This window comes from Prunus persica, chromosome G4 (genome assembly GCF_000346465.2).
Source record: "Prunus persica cultivar Lovell chromosome G4, Prunus_persica_NCBIv2, whole genome shotgun sequence".
NCBI classification, from domain to species: domain Eukaryota; kingdom Viridiplantae; phylum Streptophyta; class Magnoliopsida; order Rosales; family Rosaceae; genus Prunus; species Prunus persica.
In genome coordinates this window covers 7697098-7710617 of record NC_034012.1, presented here as the reverse complement: position 1 = coordinate 7710617, position 13520 = coordinate 7697098, and the positions used below count along the sequence as shown (strand labels likewise).

At 35.1% G+C, this 13520-nt stretch overlaps 1 protein-coding gene across 1 annotated transcript; it reads right to left on the bottom strand.

The window, feature by feature from the left end:
• On the bottom strand, positions 3286–5016 carry LOC18778908 (feruloyl CoA ortho-hydroxylase 1). The gene is made up of 3 exons (XM_007213836.2): positions 4472–5016; positions 3972–4317; positions 3286–3810 (listed from the first exon to the last, which is right to left on the bottom strand). The coding sequence occupies exons 1-3, from the start codon at positions 4972–4974 to the stop codon at positions 3547–3549; spliced, it is 1113 nt and encodes a 370-aa protein (XP_007213898.1). The 5' UTR covers positions 4975–5016; the 3' UTR covers positions 3286–3546.

Here is a 13520-nt window from a genome sequence, read left to right as displayed (position 1 = left end):
TTTTCACAATTTCTAAGAAAACCCCACTATCTTCCCAAATTACCGTTAAATACATCCTAAACTACCCTTAGAGGGGGAAGTACATTATGCACACGAGAAATAGTAAGTAATTAAATTAGTTTTTTTTGTAAAAACACATGGGGTTAAGAGGTTGCAAAGGGAAGTTACATATTTCGTGAAGTGTGAAACACGCAATGGTGTAAGTAGCTGCTAAGTCTGATCAAGTCTCCTGACCAAATGGGTCAAATTGTGAAACGAATTTGACAGACACTTGATTTGTTGACAATGTTAATTTATAGATTGGTAAATTTTTTGTGCATAATATGTGATTCTTATTTAATTTCTATCTCTGAATGCCATCTAGAATTTTCAAACATTGAAACACTATGTATTGAAGCTCTAGGTACTTTGGGTTGATTCATTGTTTCCCTTCCTCTAGCTCAATTGTACCTAAAAAAATGATATAAAAGGACATGAAAGGAAATAAATTTATATCAAGTTGAAGCAAAATAATGTTTATAATATTTTGGTAGTTGTCTCACCTATTATTATTATTATTTTTTAAAATCAATAGTAACTTTCATTAACCTTCAATATAAGGCACAAATAGTTAGTACATCAATACGTAACATGAGAGCAGAAGAGGTGTCCTCGTTAAAACCTTGTCATTAAAAACATCCAAATAAGAAAATTTGGTTAAGGAAAAAGAGTGTCACAGCGCCTCCGACATGAACTAAATATATAAAAAAACCTAGCCCAACTCCATATCTCTGGTAACGCTCGACTCCAACCAAGGCGGAGCGATATCTTCCGAAACAAAAGTAGTCCCTTCCGTTAATCCAACCCGTGCCAACTCATGCGCCACTCCATTGTCGGACCGGGGTTGATAAAGCACACTTGTAACCGCCAAGTCCGCCATGAATCGAAGAATATCCTCCACCATGTTCCCAACATGTGTGGAGCCCAACACTATTGCATTATATCTCCTCATTTTCAGCTTGCGGAGCCTAGCAAACGAGGATGCAGAATATGTTGATTATTGGCTCAAACAAGTCAAAAGTGTAAAACTTTTTTGATGACTATTTGACTCAAGATTGCACCCATGTGCAATGTTGCTTTCGGCTATTTATTTTGGTAGTTGGCTGATTGGCAGACAAATTGCATGGGAATACATTAATTAATGGACTTTGCTAATTGATTGGTCTGACTTGATTAGCAGCCCACCCGTTGGCTTCTTTGAAAAGCCACTCATCGTTTGGCTATAAAAGGGAAGCAGTCCAGTAGAGAGAATAAGTTGCACCAAAGAGAGAGCAAAGAGAAGTTGGTAGTAGAGAAAGTAAGAGAGGAAAAATAATAGTTGGGCAGCAAAATAATTTGTGGCTGTTGTTGGTTATTTTTCTCTTTCTCTAAATTGTACTTAATTTGTAATTCCTTTATATTTTTGAGTGTGTGAGCTTGGGTATATTTGGGGTTTGGGTTTCTGAGTGTTAAACACTATTGTATTCTCTTATTTGATTATAGTGGATTACTTCGTCGTCTCTAAACTGGATGTAGGCATTGCCGAACTAGTATAAATCTTGGTGTTCTTGTTGGTGTTGTTTTGTTCTTTTTTATCTCTTGCCAGTTGTTTTATTTTCACTCACAGTTGGTTGACGCTTCCACACAACAGAATCATATGTAAATATTCATTTTTTTTACATTTTCCGGCCAAATGCGCTATATTTGCATTCATTTTCGCCCCACCATTGAAGCAACTTCTGGCAACTTTGGGTGTAAATATCATTTACATCTCTTTTTACACTCCTGCAAGGAGATGCTCTTAGAATCCGGATTCCCATGAAGTTGTTTACTGAACTATCTAGAATCATGGTAAGAATGATAGTGATTCCTTATCTGTTATTTACTAAATTCCCATGGATCAGAATTGAAACTAATTTGACTACTAAAATGTCCTTATTGTTGGTAAAAGTGTATGGCAAATTTAAAATTTTAAAAAAGATGGATTTTTGATGGGTTAGTTCTCCAGGAATTAAAATATCACCTTTCACTCAAGAGTCCAATTCCTCCAAAATCATGAGTTGAATTTTTTTTTTGCTTGGGCCCCACTTGCACTTTCATTCCTTTATGTGAAGTAAACACATGAGTAATCCGTAGTCAGAGTCCAACTCTTTAGGGAAATTTGCATAAATACCACCTCAATTTTTAGGCATGTGCGCTATTACCACATGAACTTTTATTTTTTATTTTTAAGCACCTGAACTTTGTAGAGTGTTGCAATTCACCACCTACGTCTAATTCTGTTAAAATTTTCGTTAAGTGGAAGGTCATTTTCGTCAGTTCACTAAAAAACTAATCTTAAAAAACCTAGTTTTAAAAATAAAAAAGAAGGGATATAGAAGCAGAGACAGAATGGAGACTCTGACAGTGTTTGGCGGAGCAAGTCCATGTGTTTCCTCACCCTTCAACGCTCAGCAGCTGAGAGAATCTGCAGCTTATCTTACGACCACCACAAGAATAACCGTTTTCTCATATTTCCCATCTCGTCCTCATGCTAAAAGCCTCCCCAAACCTCGCAACTTTCTTCCTCACTTGGCTGCTTCATTGGAACAAGTTGATGAGACATACAAAATGGTGAAACCTGATGGAGTTCAGCGTGGACTTGTGGGAGAGATAATCTCAAGGTTTGGGAAGAAGGGGTTTGATAATCCAAGAGACAAAAGCAGAGTGTTTGTGGTCGGGTGTGGTGGGGGAAAGGGTTTAGGGTTTGGGGTAATGCGTATAATTAGGTTAATTTTATTTTTTAAATTCTGTTTCTTTATAATTCTTTTTAGTCAGTAATTGACGAAAATACCCTTAAATTTAATGGAAATTTTAACGGGATTAGACATAGGTGTTGGATTACAACACTTTACAAAGTTTAGGTGGTTAAAAATAAAAACTAAAAGTTCATGTGGTAATGATGCACTTATCTAAAAGTTCATGTGGTATTTATGCAAATTTCCCTTTGATTTCGATTATGGATTAATGAATCACAAGATAGTAAAATGTGGAATAAAATATGTACGTGCATTATTCAATAAAGGTAAGAAAACTATACGGTGATAAAATTTTATCATTATATATGATTTTAATAATAATTTAAAAATTCTTAATGCGTAGTACTTTTATTCAATAATATGTGAATAATACACACGTGCATTATTACGTTTGAAAATACAAACGAATTCATCAATAAAATTACAATACAATATGGAAACTTGCCAAAATATCATATTGGGAGAGGAAAAAAACGAAAATATCGCCGATATTATCGATTTGTAATACTATAGCTTTTGGATGAACAACAAGGATTTTATACATTCATGAACTCAGCGCACAGCTTACTGAAACTATAGAGTTAAATACAGTGTTCCTCTTTATTCAATCAAAAGAAGCAAACTTTAGTGTTGCATAGGCTTCAACATCCAAGTAATTTCAACTCTTACACAAATGGAGAATATCAGGAGAGCAAGCACCAAATAAAATAAATACACCAGTTTCTTTGCATCAAGTGGAGGTGGAGCTAATAATAATCTGTGCATACTCAAGAGACTTCTTCCCCTCATGCGCATTGCCAAAAAAGTTGCTCATATAATCTTCAAACACCACCTCACGGTAACGAGCAACTCCATCATTCTTCACCACCTCAGGCAGTGGCCCAATTCTTTCTGTTTGCTTTGGGATGGTGAAAATTGGAACAGACACTCTTGATTTGGTGCTTGTAGTACGCACTCTGTGTTCAGCACTTTTGTACCTTCCATTACTAAGTATCTATAACAAAACAATCACATGTGATGAGATGGTTAAATATCTGTAAGAACATGAACTCGACTAGCCACACTCGTCTACAACGCTGAGTTTGATTGGTGGCTCTCGTATTATGAAACAGGCATACTATTAAAGCTTAATCTAATGGATTGTAATTAATTAACCTGTAATGTATCTCCAATGTTGATGACCAGAGCACCAGGGACAGGTGAGATCTCAATCCACTCTCCCTTTCTTCCAGCATCCATGTCTTCTTCAACTTTCACATACAAACCACCAATTCCATCTTGCAGTAGCACAGTTAAGGTGCCCATGTCCGAGTGACGCCCAACTCCGACAGTGAGTTCTGGATCAGGGCATGTTGGGTAGAAATTCATGTTAACCATCCTCAAGCCAATGAGCGCATCAATTTTTGAGTCTTCTAGTGTCACTCCAAGCTTTGCAATCAAGACTTTCAGTATTTTCTTTACCATATCCATAGAAAACTTCAGGTACTCAAGTGCAACTTCCCTACAAATTTCGTGGTGATAAACAATCAACTCATCGAGTTGATGCTTAGTTTGTCCATGAAGTGTAAAAATGCGCATATATATATATATATATATATATTATGAGACAATGTGACAGGTTATGTTATCAGATCATCGATATGAACTCTACTTACTTGCACTCGTTAGGCCAATAAGTGAGAGCATCAACATCACTGGAATACACCATGCTTACATAGTCCTTCCACTCCAATGCCTTCTCCTTCTCGGGCACAAAGCTCGTCCCATACTTCACGTATGGGCTAGGGCTCACGCCTTTCCGATAAGCAGCCTTCTTCTCCGGCGCCTGCCCGAAGAAATCATGTGCAGCATTTTTAAGGGACTCTAGCAACTCCACAGGCATGCCGTGGTTCACAACTTGGAAGAACCCAAGAACCTCAGCAGCATTAACAATGGCATCTGCTACTTGGTCATGGTCAGGCCCATCTAGCTTTGACAAATCGATTGGTGAGAGCTCATCTGCTGAGATTGCATTTAGCTTCACTATGCGCTCATGGGGCGGTTGTATGTATTGTTCAGGCACTTTCGATAGGCCCAAGTCCACCATGCCCTTCACACCATTGCCATCTCTGACAACAAAGTTGAACAGTGAGTTTCCATCTTCGAAACTTGGAGCCATTGATTTTTGTGTATGTGGTGGTTTTTGGTGGAGAGCTAGATTGATGGATATTGAATGGTGCAGATGGTTTGATCACAAAGGCTGACAATAAATACTTGAAGCTCATTTGACTTGTACTCTCTGAATTTAATTCTCACAGGCACGGGACTGCTTTAGCCAACTACCACCTGTTGACTCAAATTTAATTAGATAATATTAGAAGGAAAGGTTCAGGGCTTCTGAGTAGGTTTGCAAGCAAACAAAATGCTGAACTCTGTGTATAATACTTTATACCACTTAGCTATGTCATGCTTAAATAAGGTCAATGAGAAAGAAAAAAATTATTTGAATTAGGAAGAGGATTTGCTTTGTGTAATTTTCAACCTCTGGTCATCCATAAAGTTTGGCCTAAAAAACACAACGCTTTAGCAAAGAGTGGCAAGATTTACCTAATGTATACACCACAAACAATCAAAAACTTATTATCTACAAAGTTACTAGTATGTGAGTCGATTGAAATTGTTAAAATATTAGTTGACAAGCACTTGATATCATTACAGAAAGTAGCCAGAAAATGAAAGGCTCATCAAAATTTTCATTGGTGATGATGTGTTAATGATTGTATCGATTTCATTAGATTAATAACAAAATAATATGATTTTTAATGTCTCTCATATATTCATAAATTCCAAAAGTCCGAAATTCTGCTTTTGATTTCTCTTACACCTCTTTCCATAACTTGACTATATTCTGTTGTGCTGTACACATGAACATAGATTTTCTTTCGAAACTTAAGCACAATTTTATAATATGGATAAACAAACATGTCAAGTAGACCATTTCTATGTGACATTGTAGCATCACAATTGCATGCTAAATGTAACTGGAATTGATCATGCATGATGCGCTTAAGCTGAGAGTCACGTATATGGGGTTGGGTATAGCCAGGTCTTTGACCACTGATATAGTCCAGTAGTCAAGCCCAGCCCACAAGTCTCACACACGAAAAGATTGAGATGGATACCGGAAATAAACAGTATCCATGATTAGGAATTAATAATTTATTAAAAATCAGACCAATACATATCACTATCACTCATCGTGTCCCACGTGTAGGGCACTACCCACCTACTCAAAATTTTCTGGTATCGGTGTATCGCTGTTTTTCATGCCAGATTAACCTTTTAAAGTTGAGTTTTTCTATTTAAACCTAGTACTTTTTTTTTTTTTTTAATCCTAATACTTAAATTATTAAGATTTTAAATTTTATTATTGTGTAAGAAAACAAGAAATGTCATTCAACTTAATACTTAACTCTAATATATCTATATACACACCCCACCCACCACTCTTCATATTAAGTTCTAGAAAAACACAAATTTTTTTACATTCTATTGCTTGAGAAAATGCTAGCAGATGTGGAGTGAGATTTTATTCCTGAAAACATGGCCTATGGAAGACAACAAAACTAGAGTTAATTTATCTCCATAGACAACTAGAATCCATGTATCAGATAAAAACAGAATTTCAAGGCAGTGACAATTAGTAACCAAGCATTTAGTTTGAGTTCATATATTCAGTTTTTTTCTTCATCAAGTGCCAACAACCACCTAGCTGCTTCTAGTGAAAGAAACCAAAAGAAAAGGACCTGCAAAGATAAACTGATATGACCAATTCAAGGGCTAAAACTTGTAATTGCCAACATGCTGAAGTTCTAATCGCCAACATTCTTAATGGGGCTAGTTAAATCAGTCTTCTACTATACATGAATTACAGCAATAGACTAGGGAGGAGTTAGGAACAAAACTATTTCACTCCAACTACCAAAGAAATCGAAATCAACATAAGTCTCATGCACCAATTGTTGCAGTACAGGCAAAACCCTAATGCCTTGGAACATCAGAATTAGGGATTTTAGTGAACAACACAACAATGCAAATATGAACAACTGGATCAAACTGTAAAAATTTGCATAACTTCTTAGTCATACAAGCTCAAAATTCAGCCAAATCAACAAAACTAAATTCACACAACCATAGTCATTTATTCATCGATGGTGAGGGTCAAGATAACGGGGTGTGGAGTGTGAGGTGTGAAGTTGATGTTTTCAATTTTAAATTTTTTTTTTCTGATGGGTGTGTATTTAGGGATAGTTTGGGAAGATAGTGGGGTTTTCTTAGCAATTGTAAAAATTTGAATTAGAAGTTGGGGTGAACTTAGAGTATGGGGTGAACAAAGAGAAGTGTGAGGTTTAAATAAAAAAACTCTTAAAGTTTGATCATTAACAACAAAACATGCATTGTTTATTACACTTTCAAGTTAAAAGATTTTCAAGTTGATATTCAGGCATTGATCTCTAAGTTGATCCCAGTAAAAAAAATAAAAATAAAATAACTAATAATTAAGGGAGGGTTGGTTCAGTTGGTAAGGTCCTTGCACCATGTATAGTCCCACCAATATTCGAGTCCCGTTGCCAGCAATCATTGTTGATGCGTGATCTATAATTTCCTATATAAATTCATACCGGTGGTATCTAGCAGTTGGGTGCCACGTGTAAATCCTTCCGGCTTAAGGTTTTGGGTCTATCCTGGTTCTGATGGTGAGAATAGCCAATTTTCTCCTAAACTTTTTTCAAAAAAAACAAAGAGGGTAAATTACCGTAACGAATAAAATGTAGCTCTAGACTCTACAAAAGACGCATATACGTAGATGTATAATAGTGAGTGCAAGCAATGTCAAGTAACCTTATATGATATCTCAGTATGGACCTATTTAATTCCGCGAATAACACATATCAAGCAAAACATATTTGATATATAAAGTCAGAAAATGGCTAGGATCATCAACCATTCCGTTTACTTAGCTTTAGACTATATGCTTAATTTCAACTCAACTAATTTGCCTCACAGAATTCCATTATTTAGACTAACTGCTTGCTAGCTAGGGGGCAAACAAAACAACCTGTACCCCTCAAGAAAACACAAGGTGTTTATTTGAAATTCCTATGGTTTTTAAACTTTGACCCGTTAAATAATTTCGTGTTATATTTGATAGAGAGAGATTATCACGCGGAGACTGTTAAATTGACTAAAAGAATCACTGTACATAACTAGATTTCATTTAGCTTTTACTTGTAAAAATATGATGAGCTTTTGAACTTGAAAATGATCCGAATATTAATCATGTTTGATTGATTAGTAAACCCTATGGTTGGTAGGGAGAGGGATAGAAAATAATAATTAGACACGAAAGTCTTTCACTGATGTTACCTGTCTTGTAAACTCCAGGTTCTAGCCCCCATGTACTGAACAATCCATGGATGGTAGGGACATTATTTTCATTATAAAAAATATAAAAAAATTTACTTGATGGGAGGATTTCCAAAATCTTCAACACTTGCGTTTTTGGGTAGATTAAAAAAAAAAGTAAAAAAGTATTTTTCATATATATATATATATATATACTCGAGTGTTCTGCATGTTAAGTTCTATAATATATGATTTCAGATCCATATGTGTTAAGTTTTCTTGGAAGAATATAATGAAAAAAATATATAGCCAGAGATGATAGGGTGGCCGGCTAGCTATTAGCTATAATAGCGTGTTAATGGGAAAGCTTTCGGTGGAGTGAGAAAGACAGCAAAGGTGCAGAGGAGTTCAAGGCTTATGCACGACGGCCCACAGACAAAGCTTGCTATGCGAGATGTGATATCAGGCTCTTGGATTGTATCCTAAATTCAATATATCCCATGTTTACTATGTTTATTTGTTGCTCTACAACTAAGAAAAGGGTGAAATGTTTTTCCCTTTTTTTCTTCTTGTTTTTCTTGTTTCTGTAACTGTCATTGTTTATGAAATTTGAACTCACTATGTCAGTAAAGGAAATATACAGTGTGTTACTATAGGTTCGATTCACGGTGAATTTGATGTTATTTATTGCAATATGTTCTCCAATAAAATGAAAGGTTCATGTCATGAAACCAAACAATCATTGAACTTAAAAGGAATGTGTATCGATCCTATAACCATTGGCGGATCTATTAACGGTCCAGTGAAGGCACTTGTGAAAGGTGCCAAATTTTCATGAAATTTGATATTGAATGGGGCCAAGTTATTTGATAAAATGCCTCAAAGAAGACTATAAGGCAGGGCGAGCGGGGTAACATACTCTACTCCTATACGTATGTTATTCGTCTTATTCTTTAGATTCATTCTTCTCACTCTTCTCTTTGTGTCGTGTAATAGAAGAAATAGGAGAAAGTCAGAGTTTATGTTACTAATTTGTGCATGAACGTATTTATATTATTGTGTTTTCTAACATTTAAGAGTCGTTTGATCTTTGTTATTAGTGACTAGATAATAATGTTTTTTTGAACCTAAAAAAGAAAATTCATGAATCCGCCACTGCTCATAATGTCATGCATATATGATACATAGAAAGGGAAAAATCATATAGGGAGAAGGTTAATAGAGGCCGGATGATCTGGGAGCAAACGTGATGTTCATTGTAATGCATAAAAGCCGGCACTTGAACGGTTGGCCTTAATTTTCACCTTTTGGGTGTTTTTGGTTCAACCAGAACCAGAGACACTCCCCTTGGTACAGGTGCCGACCATACCGGTTTCCCTCAAAGAAAATAAATCTGTTTTCTTTTGAAGAAATTACGGAAGTTGCCAACAAACTTGTGACACTAACCAACCACTAAATCAGTAAGTTAATTACATGACTTTTGTTTAATTTAGCTTGAGAGAAAAATCCACCGAATAATGGAACTTGTACTTGAAAGTCAAGTTCATAAAATAAATAAATATAAAGTCAAATCCATATAAAGTCTAGATTCAGCCCACGAAAACTAATCAAGGTGGTTAAGAAAGATCATTCGGAGAAAAGATTACATGAAATTACAACTTGAATTTATAACTTGTTGACGGAGTCCTTCCTAGACAAGATCCACTTTATCATAATTATCATAACGTAAACATTTACACATACCCCCATATTTCTTTATCTTTTGTGGATGAAATAGCCATTAAAATGACATATATATATTAAGCCTTTAGGGTTAGTCCAAGTGGTGAAGGTGGGTGAGGTGTGGGGGAAACGATTTATAATGTTAGGTCAAGAGTTTGATTCTCTTTTGTATATTCAGAGTATTCTGTATCAAAGGAACGTTTAGCTTAAGAGTTTAAAGATGTTGGGACTCTCCATTCATTGTCAATTAGTTTTGAGTTGGATGCTCACAGTATAATATGATATGAAAGTATAGGACGAGGAAGATCCAACAATACCACATAATCTCACATCACCCAATAAGATTGTCAACCTTTTATATGCAAAAGACGCAACAAGCGAGGAGATATATTGAGAGTATCCCACATATCCAATGATGAATTAAATATATATACTCATTGACAATTGTTTTGGAGCGTATATATATTGTGAAGCGTATGTAAGTATCTATATTACAAATTCTATAAATCTTAAGCAATGCGTCACATAGAGATTCTCAATTGATGTGTCATTGTACCAATAACTTCTGTTAAATCCAATGAAAGCTAATGTTTTGTCAATTATGTTTATGATTATCTTGACCATTACTAGCTCATAATTAATTGCTAAAATTAACATGACATACTAATTAATTTACTTCACGTATGTCCACCTACACGTGCATACTCCAAAACGAGTTCTTCATGTACGCAATCTCCCCCATGAAAGCAACAAAAAATGAAGAAAATTCATGGATCGATCCCATGGTGGGCTCGAAGTTAGATTTCTGTACACATGAATCCATCTCTACACATTTTCACACACGTCTAATCCAAATTTATTTGAAGAATCTTATTAGCTCATAAGCTTTGTTTAAGACTGAGCACTAATTATATGTATATTAAATTTTAAATACCTTTTGATAGTGCAGGATAGCCGTGGAACTAGAAAAAAAAAAAAAAAAAAAAAAAAAGAAAAAAAAAAAAGAGAAAAGAGAAACACACTTGGTGTCAAAGCACTCGCTCTCATTTGATGTTACCTGCCTGCAAAAATCATTCCAAATTGATGAGATCATCAAAGCATATATACATAAGATATGATCTTTGCCTAAAAATTTCCCACTAATCAAAGTGTTCGTTTGTGTGTTGCATTTGCGAAAATTTGATTCCCATCTTGTCATCCATATCTTATCAGTTGGAATTTAGTATTAGGGTTTTTATTATTTTTAGCTTTCTGTTTCACCACAGAAAAAAGCTATGTGTATGTAAAGCTCCTGGCAAGATCTTCAAATGGGTCACTAAGAAATTTTATGAGGCAATTAAAATAAGATCAAAAGCAGATTAAGATTAATCAAGAGATTAATTACTTAATTAATTTTATCTAGAAACTAGCCACATGTACATGTAATGAGGATTGGAGAGAGAGGAAAGGGACAACCTTTTCTTTTCCTTCTCAGCCATGAAGGGTGTGTCTCCTTAACTTTTTAAGCAGTAGTTGTCTAACCATTTTAAACTTATGAATTTACTTCGTAGGATAATGGATGATTTATTATGATATGATGACTCGGACTGCCACTGTGCATTATGTTATGCAGCCAATTTTGATCTCATCCATGCAGTGATGCAGTTTAATTTTACCCTTTCTTGCACCTCTCCCTCTCTCAAAGTATTTTGAATTCATAAATCCATGCTTTTTCCACAGTGGAATGAATCATACTCGTGCCAAGTTATTGGGTTGAAGTATATACTATATTGCATGCTTTCACCTACTTTGAAAACAACCAGCAGAGGCAGAGACGTAAGATAAAGAAACAAGTTGGGTTAATTTGACTTTGACATATATCTGTTTGTATTAGAGATCGAACACTTGCCATTAAGCTTTAATGACCAAACCAACCATAAGCCCTAGCTTCCCACTGGTTTTTCTGTCTTCAAGGTTGAGAGTACTATTTCTAGAGAGGAACCATACATATTTTCAGATTCAGATCACACTTAAGTAACCAGGAAGTTAATGTATTTAGTGACAGAGCGCATGCCTTAAGTTAAGATCCTCTGTGTCCATGCCTAAGTTTTATGCATCCGGTGATGCCCTTCCACCCATTTACCATGACGAAGAGTAAGGGCAAACAATGGCAGTACTGTTCATGTGAATAGTGCTTGCTTTAGCAATTTATTTTTTGATTTCCCCACTTATTACACAAATTTTGGTATAACGTCAGTGCTGGCATCAGCGCCTTCAGGCAACAGCACAGGCTGGTCTTACCTTTGGGCTCGCCAGGTTTTGATGGAGCCCACTCTTGCTCGAGCTATATCTGCTTGGTGCGGGGGTTTTTTTTTTTTTTTTTCCCTTCAGCCGAAGCCCCCTTTTACCATGGAAAGGCAAATGTGTGGAACTGCTCTTAAGGTGATCCACATGTAAGTTTAAGTTTAAAGTGGTCAAGACCCTCACAATATCGATCTACTTACATGTGATTATGCAATTCAAAAAACAAAATACAAACAATATTTCAAACTCCAGTTCTCGATGTTTTTCTTTTCAATCAATAGGGGATGAGAGATTTTTATTTTTAAAATTTTAAATTTCACAAAAGTAATATTCTAAATTACTTTAATTTACGAGGAGCGAATTTGAACTCGACTGTGCCGGTACACTGCCCCAACTCGATGACTCAAACTTGCTACATTTTTCAACATCATTAGAAAGTGAATACCACTACAAGAGTTAGTTGATAATCCCATTTTGATCATAATAATTAATCATGCAATAAGTAACATGGTTATCTAACGTCATCTAAAATGATGTTCATTTCTTTTTGTAATAATTTTCTTCTTGTTGTTGGTTTGTGGCATGTCCTTTGTTGTTAAATAGTAAAAAAAAATCAATAAGATAAAATTGGTGTAGCAAAGCATAAGCTAGTATGAAAACAATGGCTCTCTCTCTAAGTAACTTCCTCCATATACAAGGTAACAAAAATGACCAGAATTTTTTATTGAAAACTGGCATGGACAAGTACGTAGCAACAAATTTTTCGTTTCATATTTCCTTGAACTCGGAGGTTGACATGACATGCATATACCGCATATACATCATATCATAAAAGTAGAGTATTAGTTAATCGATCGGTTTGGAATTCCTCACTTAAAACTCTCCGTATATCATATGTACCTTTGTACTTGATTAAGATCATATGAACTAAGCAATGCATTATTTTACTCAAATTGATTTTAAATATTTGGAAGCTATCTATTATTTTTCAGAATTTTTTCAACAATCCAAATTGTTTATTTTTCAAATATTCATTCATAGATCATTATTCAAAAATATCATGCAAATTGAAAATTATTAACGCATCTGATTTGGACTAACAAAGTAGACGAATACGGTGCTTCAAGAAAAGACTTTAATAACAACCATCTAATTGAGTGGTCAAATTCTTTCGGAGTCAAATGATTTTTTACATAGATGATTTTTAAAAAAATATTTAAAAACTAGATAGTTCGGATAATTGAAATACAATATGGAGTACCCCTATAAAAGCGAGCCTCACCCTCACTCAAGTTTCATTTAGTTGGTTTTAAA

Excerpts from the sequence above, each read along its gene's own strand:
- LOC18778908 (XM_007213836.2), bottom strand. The coding sequence starts at position 4,974 with ATGGCTCCAAGTTTCGAAGATGGAAACTCACTGTTCAACTTTGTTGTC. Across the intron at positions 4,318-4,471 it reads TATTGGCCTAACGAGTGCAA|GGAAGTTGCACTTGAGTACC; the intron begins GTAAGTAGAGTT and ends CGAAATTTGTAG. Across the intron at positions 3,811-3,971 it reads ACATTGGAGATACATTACAG|ATACTTAGTAATGGAAGGTA; the intron begins GTTAATTAATTA and ends GTTTTGTTATAG.